Below are 12,026 nucleotides of genomic sequence, written 5' to 3'. Positions count from 1 at the left end.
TGGAGCGGCTCAGTCTGTAATAATCTGTCATCTGTATACATGACATTGTACATAAGCGTGTACTTTTTCGTGGCGAAAAGACCAGAGCTCGAGCGCCAGAGATGCTAGAGAGTCGGCCACTCTTCAAAAGCGCCTTGACTGAATCGAAAGAAACTGATATTGCCCGAGTCTACAGACGCGATGACTATGTTCTTTTTGCCAGCCTTGAGTGCTGCAAATGGATGCGGCCGTGGTTGAGATGACACAGGCTGTGGCGTCGACGACGGCAACAACCACGAGAAAATATGTCTGAATGTTGATGTGTGGACGGGCGATGCGACTGTTGCAGGGGATGGTTGGACTATCGATGGTGCTCCGCGCTTTCGTGGGAGAGGCGGGGGGATTTCCGGAAGAACGTTGAATAGCTCCGTTAATTCGTACAGAGAGGGCACAAAAGCGGTTCGCGCGCTGTTACGCAAAGTTCAGTTGGCAGGCCTCGAAAATCAATTTGGTCTTACTTGATAACAACGATTTGGAAATCAGGTTGCGGGGGAGCAGTTTTCCGGAAGTTGGTCGAGGGCTTGTACATGTTGTAGAATATCTTGTATGGGGAGGAGGGTGCGACAGGAGTCGCACGACTGGAATAAGGCGCAACTGAGTGACCTGCAGGTATGACTCGCAGAGACTTGAAGACCTTGCCTAGACAAAACTCGTTAATGACGGGCTCGAGCGGAGTAGAGTGGTCCCAACCATATGATTTATCGTGATGTATCCACCGACTTATCCTGAGCGGTCTCCACCAATTAAACGACCCCCTCCAAAATCTCAAAACACTCGTCGTAAACAGCGAAAAAATTGATGATAATCTTTGGTAGAATGACAGAGGTGCTCCGTCACTCCCTAGGCGAGGTGGGGGTACTGGATAACTAGGGCTGGGTGGATCTGCGCGGGTGATGACATAGCCCAAGCGCCTCAAGTATGCAAAGACCTATGAGCGATATTGAGTATTGTTGATGAAAATTTTGTGGTTTCAATCACCTGATATTTTTCGAGCGTCAGGTCTTCCTTCCCAATTATTTCTGCAAAAGCCTGTTGAACAGACATCGGAGCACCTTCAATGTCATCCAAGCCAGTCAAATCCGTTTGAATATCCATCCAACAGAACAGAGCGCCCCTTTCAATTAGATAAAGCGCCTCTTCGGGCAGTAACTCTAGTCTCTTCTGCAGCTTCGTTGAACCGTTATCAATTGATGTGGACCGTGCTGCTGAATGGCCCATGACAGAAAAGTGAATACCTCTGGCAATGGTGACATGAACGCGAGATATTTGCGGGCACCAGATGCCATAGCTGGCAGATTTACTATACGGTGATTAATGTTGATTCACGCAACTCAAACACAAAAATACCTAGATATGGCGCGATCAGCTTTGAGGGCGTCAAACATCGCAGCGCGTGCTCGGTCCAACACATGGACTTGAAGACCTGAACCCCCTCCTGCAGCGGGCTCAAAATCTTTCTCTCCGCGTTTTGGGATTACCGGACGCATGGCACCAATCTTTCTGCTGCGCTTAGTATAATGTATATGCTTACGATGCTCACGGCTCACGGTAGCTTTGTCCAATCCAGACCTCCATCTTCACTCCCTGAAGATTCTTCTTCAGCTGGATCCAAAGTTGATATCACAGGCTGAGGTCGCGGCCTTTCTAGTGCATCATCCATGTCAGCGATTTGCAGGAGTTTAGTGAACTAAAAATCGTCAGTGTTTGAAGTTGCAAGTACTATGTAGTCATCATGATGAAATAGAAAGCACTATAATTACGTAATTTTTGGGCAGTCACAAAAATGTTTGTGTGAAACTTTTGGTGAAAGAGCTTCGGAGTGGACCGCAATCATGGCCGCAGAACGGAAACCGGCATTCTTCCAGTCTCTCGCTGTGCGCAAAGTTCCTTGCAAGACGAGAATATGTTCTGTGCCAACGTGACATCCCTCATAGGCTGGTGGATTGGCGGGAACAGCGGTCGACCTACTTTTCTTCCCGATAGACACCGTCAAGACGCGTCTGCAGTCTGCACAGGGATTCGTCAAGGCCGGCGGCTTTCGCGGGATTTACAAAGGTGTGGGCAGTGTGGTTGTTGGAAGCGCCCCAGGAGGTATGCATGGAGTATGTTGTCAGGTAATGGTTATGCTGACGCGGATATTACAGCTGCTGCATTCTTCTCTACATATGAAGCCATGAAGCACTCGATTCCTCTTCATGGCCAACTTGCGCCTGTAAACCATATGTTATCTGCGTCTGTGGCAGAAGTGGCAAGTTCTTCATTTGCAAAATTTATCTTCCGCAAATGAATCTTTTCCTGCTCAGGCTGCTTGTTTGATACGTGTTCCTACAGAAGTCATCAAGACCAGGACGCAAACATCGATGTATGGTGCTTCGGCATCTTCGTTTAAAGCCGCAACGCTGGTCCTGCAACATGACGGCATTCGAGGGTTCTATCGTGGTTTTTTGACTACTATCATGCGCGAGGTAAACAAATGGATTCTCACACCCTATATGAATATTCAACTGATCTAGTGCTTGTATTTCCAAGATACCCTTTACATCACTCCAATTCCCGCTATATGAGTTTCTCAAATATCGATTATCAACACATCTGGACCGAAAACCCCTATATGCACACGAGGCTGCTGTCTGTGGGAGCATAGCTGGGGGGACTGCAGCAGCGCTAACAACGCCGCTCGATGTCCTTAAAACACGCGTCATGCTCGATCTTAGAGTAGGTCTCTGTTATGAATCTCGATGGCATATCTAAGGCATATCCAGGACCCTTCGAAGCAGCAAGTGCCAAGTCTTCCTATGCGACTTCGGCAAATCTACGTGCAAGAGGGCACAAAGGCTCTTTTTGCAGGTGTAGTCCCGAGAACGATGTGGATATCTGCAGGAGGAGCTGTATTCCTCGGCGTGTATGAATGGGCCGTTCATGGTTTTATGAGCGCCTAAGCGAGATGATTAATTGCGCCTACTCGTTCACCATATCATTTGTTTACAACGGACAACAAGATCAATAGCAATAGACTAGAGTCAGCTTTGCTGTTTTATGCTACTCAAAATACCCAGTGCCCAACTTTTGTCGCCGTAAAGCTTCTCGGCGAAGAAATTGCCTAAAACATCCTGCAACTGTCCAATAGTCACAGTATCCCCATCATCTGTTGCATCCAATGACTCAGGCATGTCTGATGCAGGATGCAGAACATGCAAAGCGGTCTGTTGGATACTCAACACGCATGATTACGCAGAATAAAAGAAATACTGACCATAACGGAATCGACGAGGGGGCCAGTCTCCTCTGGTGCGCATTCACTTCCCACAACTTTCACTCCACCACCCTCCACGAGTCCCTTCCTCACCGCCTCCTTTCCGATCCCCACCAAGCCGCGGATGGCACCTTCCCGCGTTCCCTTGGATTTGTCTGATGAAATAAGAGCAACGAGGAGTGTTTTCATAATTCGTGGTGAAAGGGATGGATAAGTCGTAGAGTGTTGGGTAAGTAGACGGGATAGCGTCTGAGCAGCGGACGTGCGCAAGTGGGTGGCATGTGATGGTGGAAGCGTGGAATGGAGAAGAGTTGAAAGGATAGCTGGTAATAATTGGTGGAGCTGTACAATATCATTTTACTGAACTGTGTCGGGTTTGGAGCATCACTCACATAAGGCTCGATGAATAGCGTATTGTTCTCGAGAATAGCGCTGACGACATCCAATAAAACCTCCAACGATCGACCATCTGCTTCAGTTTGAGCACCCTCCTTTAGCGCAGTCACAACGCCCTCTCCAACCCAGCGGATAAGGTAAGGCAAGAGCGCTTGTAATCCTGCATCATTGCGCAAACTCGCAAGAGCCGCTGTCCGCTTGGTAGAGTCGGTGGGTGGTAACAATGACGCCGTAAGCCGGGTATAATACAGCTGTAGTTCTCGTGATAGCACTTGTTTGACTAGCTGTTGCTGTTGCTGTTGCTGCTTCTTGACAGTAGATCGGCTTTCTGATGGCGGGGTCAATGGGAATGCGCCGTTTGCTTGGGGTGGTGACTTTGTGATTTCTTGATCGACGTCCTTCGGTATTGCTGGCGGATTTTCAGGAATGAGAGGCTGGACACCTTCAACTGCAAGCCAGTGAGCGGTCCAGCTGACTCCTTTCGGCAGTGTGATTTTCTCCTCTCGAAGCACACGGTCAAAGTCGATCTCTTCGTCATCCACGAAGTAGACAGGGCCTACATTAGCGGCGTTCGGAAATGGCAGAGCGCGTCTGAATACAGGGGGATTGTGTGGATTGTGACCATAAAGAGGTTCGATGTTCAAAACTCGAAGGGCCTGGTCAATGTCTGAAGTCGTGATCGTGGTTCGTCGGGCATGGCGCATGAATCGCGAAGCTTCCTGATATTTCCTTAGCTTTTGACAGGTGCATTTAGACGTAAATAACGCACCTCTATGACTTGATGAATGCGATACTCGACATCACTAGCGAGTGAGGATGCTACTGTTTCGGATAAGTTGGCGATGCCCAGCGACTCGGCGACGTCCTGCAAATGTCGGCTTCATCTCGTCGCATAAACTGACACTGTTGTGATGCGTACTCTGACCGAGTCTGACTTGTATATCCCTGTTTGATGTGTCTGAGTAGCTTTCGCTTTCGGTTTGCTCATCGTGATATTGGTGCCAGTACTCTCGAGTCTCCAGGAGTCCAGGACGCTTCGATAATTGCTGAGTCACGTGCATTCAAGCCTTTTAGTTCAAATTCAAACCTCACTTCAGCTTTGCAGTACACGCATCATTATGCATAGACCTTTCTAGTGTCCTGACTGGCAGAACACTAGCCCAACGATGATAGTTGTCGAGTAATGTTTACTCAAGGACTACCAACGTTGGGCTCAGTGACTTCTACTTCTCTTCCACCAAATTTAATCACGTCGACCAACAGCGGCTTTGTCATCGGTGGTGTCTTGGACACTGCCGCACTTGCCGATGGGCCTCTGATCTGAAGACTGACCCCAAGGTGTCCAAATCCCTGACTTTCTGCTGTTCTGCTGGGTCACGTGCACTTCGAGTCCTTGCCACGGCCACTGCAATGACTGCATGTCCCAGCACCCAGATCTCAGACCAGAATCAACGATGCCAGAAAACCAATGCAACGTTGACGGTCCTTTGACCTTTACTTATAAAGAGGTCGACGGAATCAGCGTCCTGCTCGACGTCTATCTTCCACCAGACGACGTCGACCAACAGTTCACCGGACAGGCGATTCAGTATCACCCAGCAGTCGTTTACTTCCACGGAGGAGGGCTCACTATAGGAAATAGACGAAGCTGGTTCCCTACTTGGCTGAAAAGTCAGTTTTAGCCTTGCTCCAAGTCCAACCTTTCCCTCATGCTGACCACAATAACACCTATGTACTAATTCGACTAAGACCGGTTGTCTGCACGCGGTATCATATTCATCAGTGCAGATTATCGACTTATTCCTCCAGGGACCGGATATGATATACTTGCCGATGCGAAGGACGCCATCGCCTTTGTCGCGGGAGATTTGAATGTTCAGCTTGATCAGGAGCTGGCTGATCTTGGCTCTGGTTCACGTTTCCGCATCGATCCCACGTCGATCGGTGTGGCTGGAAGTAGCTCGGGCGGGTTCTGTGCGTATCTATGCGCTATTTATGCAGTCCCGAAACCGAAAGTGGTTCTCAGTTTATATGGTCTGGGAGGCGATTTACTGGTATGCCTCGTCTTCTCACCTCCAAAAGTCTCTGATCGTATTAATACTACGTACTTCAGACAGACCAATATCTCGCTCCCAAGGCACAATCTTTCCTCCGGGGGCTAGATCCCGCACAGCTCTCAGGATACATACATCCGTTCGACAGTCTCCAAAGCACTTCAGACTCACCACTCGTATACCATCCACAGTCATATCACATCCCTGAAAACCCACGAATGTTAATTCCACGTTTATACCTGCAGCTCGGGGTCGTCTTGGACTATATTACAGGCCAGCATGAACCAAGTCTTAGTGTTACGTTACGCAAGGCTATCCATACCGAGGATCCCTTCGACGAAGCACTCATTTCTGATCACAAGATTATTTTCCCTCAGTTCAACGTCACGTCGGATTGGCCGGCAACATACCTCGTCCATGGAACCAGCGATATGAATGTCCTCCCGCGAGAGTCTCGTAATTTGCATTCCCTGCTCTTGAAGGCTGGTGTAGAAGTTGTATTGGAAGAACTACCAGGTCGAGAGCATTCGTTCGATGATCAGCCAGGCGCAGAGCTGGAACACAAAGGATCATTTGATGACATGGTTCAATTTCTTTATCGCCACCTAACTTAGAATTTATGATGGCACCATAAAATATGTAAAGATACTCGGAGGAAGACATACTACTTACTTGGCGGCAGTGGAGTAATCTTATGAGCTACAGCAGATAGCGGCCAGCGCTGGAAGTATCACGAACGGTTCACGGAGGCTCGTAAGGGGGTGCTGGAGGCCCACGAGGGAATGTAAGAGCATGAACTATAATTAGATGGCGGGGTGGGTCTCAGAGACCAGTTTCCCATAACATAGACACCGGGTCTGAGAGACCCTTATAGGCACCGAGAAGTGCTGCCTTTGATCCTCTCTTGCCTGTTTTGGTGGGCTGCTTATGTCGCTCGAAGTGAATTCCAAACACTTTGAATCCTCGCCAATGATCAACATATATATGAATTGGGCCTCTGAGTCTGACGGTCTCTGACCCCAAGGTGTCTGGCTTTCTGCTGTTCTGCTGGGTCACGTGCACTTCGAGTCCTTGCCACGGCCACTGCAATGACTGCATGTCCCAGCACCCAGATCTCAGACCAGAATCAGCGATGCCAGAAAACCAATGCAACGTTGACGGTCCTTTGACCTTTACTTATAAAGAGGTCGACGGAATCAGCGTCCTGCTCGACGTCTATCTTCCACCAGACGACGTCGACCAACAGTTCACCGGACAGGCGATTCAGTATCACCCAGCAGTCGTCTACTTCCACGGAGGGGGGCTCACTGTAGGGAATAGACGAAGCTGGTTCCCTACTTGGCTGAAAAGTCAGTTTTAGCCTTGCTCCAAGTCCAACCTTTCCCTCATGCTGATCAGTGATCACAATAATACCTATGTACTAATTCGATTCCTAAGGCCGGTTGTCTGCACGCGGTATCATATTCATCAGTGCAGATTATCGTCTTATTCCTCCAGGGACTGGATATGATGTGCTTGCCGATGTGAAGGACGCCATCGCCTTTGTCGCGGGAGATTTGAATGTTCAGCTTGATCAGGAGCTGGCTCATCTTGGCTCTGATTCACGTTTCCGCATCGATCCCACGTCGATCGGTGTAGCTGGAACTAGCTCGGGCGGGTTCTGTGCGTATCTATGTGCTATTTATGCAGTCCCGAAACCGAAAGTAGTTCTCAGCTTATATGGTATGGGGGGCGATTTACTGGTATGCCCCGTTTTCTCACCTCCAAAGTCTCTGATCGTATTAATACTACGTACTTCAGACAGACCAATATCTCGCTCCCAAGGCACAGTCTTTCCTCCGGGGGAGAGAAATGCTAGATCCCGCACAGTTTTCTGAATATATACATCCGTTCGACAGGTCTCCAAAGCACTTCAGGCTCACCACTCGCATACCATCCACAGTCATATCACATCCCAGGATACCCTGCAAACCCACGAATGCTAATATCACGTTTATACCTGCAACTCGGGGTCGCCTTGGACTATATTACAGGCCAGCATGAACCAAGTCTTAGTGTTACGTTACGCAAGGCCATCCATACCGAGGATCCCTTCGACGAGGCACTCATTTCTGATCACAAGATTATTTTTCCTCAGTTCAACGTTACGTCGGATTGGCCGGCAACATACCTCGTCCATGGAACTAGTGACACGGCTGTCCTCCTGCGAGAGTCTCGTAATCTGCATTCCCTGCTCTTGAAGGCTGGCGTAGAAGTCGTATTGGAAGAACTACCAGGTCGAGAGCATTCGTTCGATTATCAACCAGGCGCAGAGCTGGAACACAAAGGATCATTTGATGACATGGTTCAATTTCTTTATCGCCACCTAACTTAGAAACAGTACCTAATTTGATGGATGACTTGGATTGACTAGTGCTGACTCTTAGTCTTGGCGGCTAGATAGATAACACAGCATTGAGTACAGTATTTAATAGGCTTCCTTAGACGTGCTCGTCATCATCACATACGTATTGGTGGTTGAGACGTTTCACCAACGTTTCACAGTTATGGTTTATAAACTTTTCCCTATCACCGAACCGGACGTGGAGAAATACAAAGCACTCCGCTTGACCTCCCTCAAAATCGATCCTGCCTCATTCAGCTCCACATACGAACGCGAGATTGCGTTCACGCCTGAAATCTGGGCACAACGGCTTGCATCACGCTTCAAGCGCACGTTTATCGCGTCCGTGAAGGATGAAGGGGGCATCAGTGAAACATGGGTCGGAATGATCTCGGTACTCGGGCCTTCAGAACTAATACCTGCCACGTTGGAACCACTCGAGAGGGCAGGAGTAGGGGCAGACTGGGATATGTATTTCGTAGCCGGGCTGTGGGTGCACCCGGAGCACAGGGGAAGAAGTCTAGGGACACGTCTGATGAAAGAAGGGCTGGAATGGGTACGGATAAATATGGATCCGAAAAGTGATTCAGAGGGGAAGAGAGATAGAATGATCTTATTACTGGTCGGGAATGATAATGCGAGCGGCGGCGCCCTTCATCAAAAGTTGGGCTTCACAAACTTGACGAGCATGCCCCCAGGGGAAGGAAATAGTTACATGAGTCTGAAGGTTGCATGATGAATAAATGTTGGATATCTTGTCTACAAAGAAACTGTTTGACCGTGTTCATTGAGTAACATCTAAGCTTTCAAAGCGAAGTCCTTGGAGTACTGAGCCCATGGGGAAGTTGGCAACCTGAGCCATCGGGTGTTCGGAGTTCCTAGGGGTAGCTTGCCGAACTCATTTGAGTGTGAGTGACGTTGTGCAGTGATATAGTTTACCAAGGGGAATAAACAGCAATGCTAGAGGAGATTTGATGATAATAGTAGTAACTGTTCGGATCATCTAACTTGGAGCCGAGAAGTCGAATCAACACGTCTTGAGACCTGTTTCCATATCTCCATCACCCTGAATGTCTGCACACTGTACTGGATCGTCCGGCTTCCGCAATTGCTTGTACGCAGCCGGAATAAACCCTGTGATCCGCCGACCTATCACTCTCCAGCTCGAGACCTTGGGTGGGCCCATGACTTTCTCCTCCTTATCTCGTGGTCCAGCAGTATACAAAGACCCAAACACAGATAACAAAACCAAGGAGATCGCAACTGCAACAGGCGTGCGAGTCTCGACATCTGTCTTATTGAAAGTAATCTGGCAAAATGCAATCGAAAACAGAATCAGACTAGCGGGTGGGATGAATACCAGGTATTGATGAGTTAGAGTAAAACAATCTCACCTCCACATCAGCAAGATGTATGGCAGGCTGCAGATAACAGCAATCCTCTCGAGACCATATGGCTCGCGGAAGATCCGCTTCAAGATTGTGATCTACATCATTATGAGCAGTTTCAAGAAGAAATGATGTCAACCCCCTACCGCTCTCGCAGGAGTATCAGCACCCTTTGCACGGTATTGTTTGAAAATAATAAGACCGATGATGATACTTCCGATGCTGCAGATGACGGAACAATATATGACAACCTGCTCTCCTGACCTTGCATCTGCACCGCTTGAATCCACACTTCCAATTGTCAAAAAGCCAATGCTCGTGCTAAGCAGGACAGTTGCCTGATATATAGATGAGCTGTGTAAAACGATGGCGCCTCTGTAAACCGTACCAGCAGATTGGAATCGCGGATGCTGATATCCACCTTATTCACAAACTTCCTCCACCGCGCAAGGGAGAAATTGTCTCGCAAGCTGTGTAATTCTTCTGCGTAGATTTCTGCAGACTTCAGCATTAATGGAGACAAAACTGCCATCAGGATCGAGCGTCGATAAGGTTCCGAATTTGGCTCAGAGTTCTCGATGTCGAAATAGTCGTCATTTTGACCATATGAACTTCGTAACATGCCGGTGTCTGATACATGGGCGAGGACTCAACAGAACAGTTGATACCAGAAAATCAGACACGAACGATATAGCGCCATGAATTTCGCTACAGCATGTTATGGGTCAACGAAGGGAGTCTAAAATATGCAAATTCATACCTATTGTCCAAGCTGAGCGCCCATCCTCGCTCTTGCCCTGAGCTACGTTTCACGCGCTTGAACGTTAACAAATGAGTGGAGTTCTGATAGCCACTTACGCTCGATATTATTCACAAGTTCTAACATGGTTGAAATATTTTCTGCGTCATAGGGCGATGTCGAGAATTTCGAAGTCACGCGATCTGTTCCGAGTTGTCATCGACAGTATCTGACACCAAGCAACGTAAATACCTGCAGATGCTTGAACTAAAATGCTCTTGAGTTCACGGATGACAACCTCTGTGACATCGAGTGTATTCGGAAAGAGTTCGCAATGCTTCCTGTTTCGAAGTCGCACTGCTCAATCATTTGACGAGTTGTCAATTACCCACCAGTACTGTGCTTCAGCGCCTAAAAGACAGTGTGATTCGTACGCATGCTTGAGCATGAACTTGAGCTTACATCTAGAAGATGATTCCACAGGTCCGTCACATTCTTCTGACAAGCAAGCGAGACTAAAATCTTCCAGCCAAAGGACTCGCTTGTGAGTATGAGAAGCAAAATAATATCCGAAGGTGGGTCTCTGGTCTGCACAGACGGAAGACGAGACTAAGTCCAGAACGACAGTCATCTCGGAGTTGGCATCAGGAGGAGCCCTTTCCTTCAAATCGCGCAGTAGCTGGGTGATGACGCTATGTAGGGCGCTCATTTCAGGATTCATATTGCTGCAAACTCCCTGTGTTTTGGGTTGGTACGCAAAGTGACGTGCGTTGTACTCACCATCTCCTTGTGAAAGTAGTAAGAGCCAAAATCCGGATGTCGTATCCTGGTCCAACCGGTGGTGAGTCCAGACAGTCTGCACAATGCATATGGAACATGCTAGATTAGAATAAAGAAATTGTGTCGACCCACGACCTTACTGATCATCCTGAACAGTAGCATTTGGGAGTGCTCTCTGAAGATGAGAGTGATTCACTAGACTGGATTAGAAGGTATCAGTCTCATGGCAGGGTGCCAGCGAATACTGCAACGATTGGTCACTAACGCTGGACTTCTTTTCCTTCGGATAGTGGATGGTGCCAACGGTCGAAACGAGTGTTCAGATAAAGAAGTCATTGACGGTATGGTAGTCCCGGCCGCAATATCGGTCCCAGTGGTAAAGTGATTCAGAGTGCCAAATTCAAAGCTTAGACGACTACGAGCGAGAGTGCTATGCGGGTTTTCGACATGCAGTTTTGATGCGGTTAAAACGTGGATGCTGAGAATGGAAGTGCTGTACACACCGGCTGATCGAGCTCGAGTCGGACCGAGCCTTCTTCGGTCTTTGGATTGCAGTGATCTTAACTTCAACAAGCGCTCCGTTCACCTTCGGACGTTTTCTACTGCGAATTACAATTCTAGCAAGAGATATCTGTAAACTACGTTTGCTGTTGTCTTTTCCTCTTCCCCTCTTGCCAAAAGCGTTCGAACATATGTCTCGCTGACCTCGTACTCTTAAGAACAGGAGTATAGTTAGGAGAGAAATGAGCGATCCCATTGTGGAGTTCAGAAGACAGGCATTGGAAAAGGTGGAGCACAATTGCAACAGGTGGGTGCGAATTGCTTCCGCGGGATCAAACGTTCCGTACGTCCGTCCTTAGTCCATATATTAGATATAACCCGGTAGCCCGGGCCAGTGGAGTGCGTCAAGTCGTGCTCTCAGCTCCACTAGTAGGGGAAGAGCATGGTGCTGCGCTGTACTCACCACACATCGACATTAATTGCTCGAGCTGTC

At 48.4% G+C, this 12,026-nt stretch overlaps 7 protein-coding genes across 7 annotated transcripts; 4 read left to right on the top strand and 3 right to left on the bottom strand.

Moving 5' to 3' along the window:
• Positions 1 to 104: 104 nt before the first annotated feature.
• On the bottom strand, positions 105 to 1,526 carry DFJ58DRAFT_662281 (tRNA-splicing endonuclease subunit sen54 N-term-domain-containing protein; the record flags this gene model as incomplete). The annotated part of the gene is made up of 5 exons (XM_041382286.1): positions 105 to 447; positions 498 to 678; positions 730 to 967; positions 1,018 to 1,339; positions 1,387 to 1,526. 5 exons carry the CDS (start codon positions 1,524 to 1,526, stop codon positions 105 to 107), a joined length of 1,224 nt encoding a protein of 407 aa, XP_041242572.1.
• Positions 1,527 to 1,842: 316 nt separating this feature from the next.
• On the top strand, positions 1,843 to 3,243 carry DFJ58DRAFT_888422 (mitochondrial carrier domain-containing protein). Its single transcript, XM_041394695.1, has 6 exons — positions 1,843 to 1,913; positions 1,974 to 2,130; positions 2,184 to 2,287; positions 2,343 to 2,504; positions 2,569 to 2,754; positions 2,802 to 3,243. Exons 1-6 carry the CDS (start codon positions 1,872 to 1,874, stop codon positions 2,976 to 2,978), a joined length of 828 nt encoding a protein of 275 aa, XP_041242571.1. The 5' UTR covers positions 1,843 to 1,871; the 3' UTR covers positions 2,979 to 3,243.
• Positions 3,060 to 4,718, bottom strand: DFJ58DRAFT_906597 (TATA box binding protein associated factor-domain-containing protein; the record flags this gene model as incomplete). The annotated part of the gene is made up of 5 exons (XM_041395017.1): positions 4,608 to 4,718; positions 4,458 to 4,553; positions 3,685 to 4,407; positions 3,293 to 3,634; positions 3,060 to 3,242 (listed from the first exon to the last, which is right to left on the bottom strand). The coding sequence occupies exons 1-5, from the start codon at positions 4,674 to 4,676 to the stop codon at positions 3,060 to 3,062; spliced, it is 1,413 nt and encodes a 470-aa protein (XP_041242570.1). The 5' UTR covers positions 4,677 to 4,718.
• A 424-nt stretch (positions 4,719 to 5,142) lies between these two features.
• Positions 5,143 to 6,356, top strand: DFJ58DRAFT_888419 (Alpha/Beta hydrolase protein; the record flags this gene model as incomplete). Its single annotated transcript, XM_041394694.1, has 3 exons — positions 5,143 to 5,359; positions 5,438 to 5,742; positions 5,802 to 6,356. 3 exons carry the CDS (start codon positions 5,143 to 5,145, stop codon positions 6,354 to 6,356), a joined length of 1,077 nt encoding a protein of 358 aa, XP_041242569.1.
• A 306-nt stretch (positions 6,357 to 6,662) lies between these two features.
• Positions 6,663 to 8,431, top strand: DFJ58DRAFT_794242 (Alpha/Beta hydrolase protein). The gene is given in 4 exon segments (XM_041390438.1): positions 6,663 to 7,091; positions 7,180 to 7,484; positions 7,543 to 7,631; positions 7,651 to 8,431. The coding sequence occupies 4 exon segments, from the start codon at positions 6,839 to 6,841 to the stop codon at positions 8,114 to 8,116; spliced, it is 1,113 nt and encodes a 370-aa protein (XP_041242568.1). The 5' UTR covers positions 6,663 to 6,838; the 3' UTR covers positions 8,117 to 8,431.
• DFJ58DRAFT_888415 (uncharacterized protein) lies at positions 8,130 to 8,861 on the top strand (the record flags this gene model as incomplete). Its single annotated transcript, XM_041394693.1, has 1 exon — positions 8,130 to 8,861. The coding sequence occupies exon 1, from the start codon at positions 8,289 to 8,291 to the stop codon at positions 8,859 to 8,861; it is 573 nt and encodes a 190-aa protein (XP_041242567.1). The 5' UTR covers positions 8,130 to 8,288.
• A 171-nt stretch (positions 8,862 to 9,032) lies between these two features.
• On the bottom strand, positions 9,033 to 11,633 carry DFJ58DRAFT_794234 (uncharacterized protein). The gene is made up of 14 exons (XM_041390437.1): positions 11,536 to 11,633; positions 11,298 to 11,462; positions 11,173 to 11,232; positions 11,033 to 11,108; positions 10,715 to 10,988; positions 10,645 to 10,663; positions 10,505 to 10,593; positions 10,372 to 10,455; positions 10,274 to 10,315; positions 10,201 to 10,221; positions 9,902 to 10,143; positions 9,660 to 9,851; positions 9,520 to 9,611; positions 9,033 to 9,465 (listed from the first exon to the last, which is right to left on the bottom strand). Exons 2-14 carry the CDS (start codon positions 11,366 to 11,368, stop codon positions 9,153 to 9,155), a joined length of 1,575 nt encoding a protein of 524 aa, XP_041242566.1. The 5' UTR covers positions 11,369 to 11,462; positions 11,536 to 11,633; the 3' UTR covers positions 9,033 to 9,152.
• Between the last annotated feature and the right edge of the window lie 393 nt (positions 11,634 to 12,026).

The sequence above is a fragment of the Suillus subalutaceus genome, assembly GCF_016647625.1.
Source record: "Suillus subalutaceus strain FC151 chromosome Unknown DFJ58scaffold_72, whole genome shotgun sequence".
NCBI lineage: Eukaryota > Fungi > Basidiomycota > Agaricomycetes > Boletales > Suillaceae > Suillus > Suillus subalutaceus.
Note: the sequence above shows the minus strand (reverse complement) of the source record. Positions and strands in the feature narration are given on the sequence as shown.

Bases quoted from the DNA above. Each gene is read 5' to 3' on its own strand.
- DFJ58DRAFT_888422 (XM_041394695.1), top strand. From the start codon at position 1,872: ATGGCCGCAGAACGGAAACCGGCATTCTTCCAGTCTCTCGCT. The intron at 2,288-2,342 runs GCAAGTTCTTCA...TTTCCTGCTCAG, and splicing joins CTGCGTCTGTGGCAGAAGTG to GCTGCTTGTTTGATACGTGT. The intron at 2,755-2,801 runs GTAGGTCTCTGT...AGGCATATCCAG, and splicing joins GCGTCATGCTCGATCTTAGA to GACCCTTCGAAGCAGCAAGT.
- DFJ58DRAFT_794242 (XM_041390438.1), top strand. From the start codon at position 6,839: ATGTCCCAGCACCCAGATCTCAGACCAGAATCAGCGATGCCAGAAAAC. The intron at 7,092-7,179 runs GTCAGTTTTAGC...TCGATTCCTAAG, and splicing joins GTTCCCTACTTGGCTGAAAA to GCCGGTTGTCTGCACGCGGT. The intron at 7,485-7,542 runs GTATGCCCCGTT...TACGTACTTCAG, and splicing joins GTATGGGGGGCGATTTACTG to ACAGACCAATATCTCGCTCC.
- DFJ58DRAFT_794234 (XM_041390437.1), bottom strand. From the start codon at position 11,368: ATGACTTCTTTATCTGAACACTCGTTTCGACCGTTGGCACCATCCACT. The intron at 10,456-10,504 runs GTATTTACGTTG...AACTCGGAACAG, and splicing joins TTTAGTTCAAGCATCTGCAG to ATCGCGTGACTTCGAAATTC. The intron at 9,852-9,901 runs GTACGGTTTACA...TCTATATATCAG, and splicing joins TCCGCGATTCCAATCTGCTG to GCAACTGTCCTGCTTAGCAC.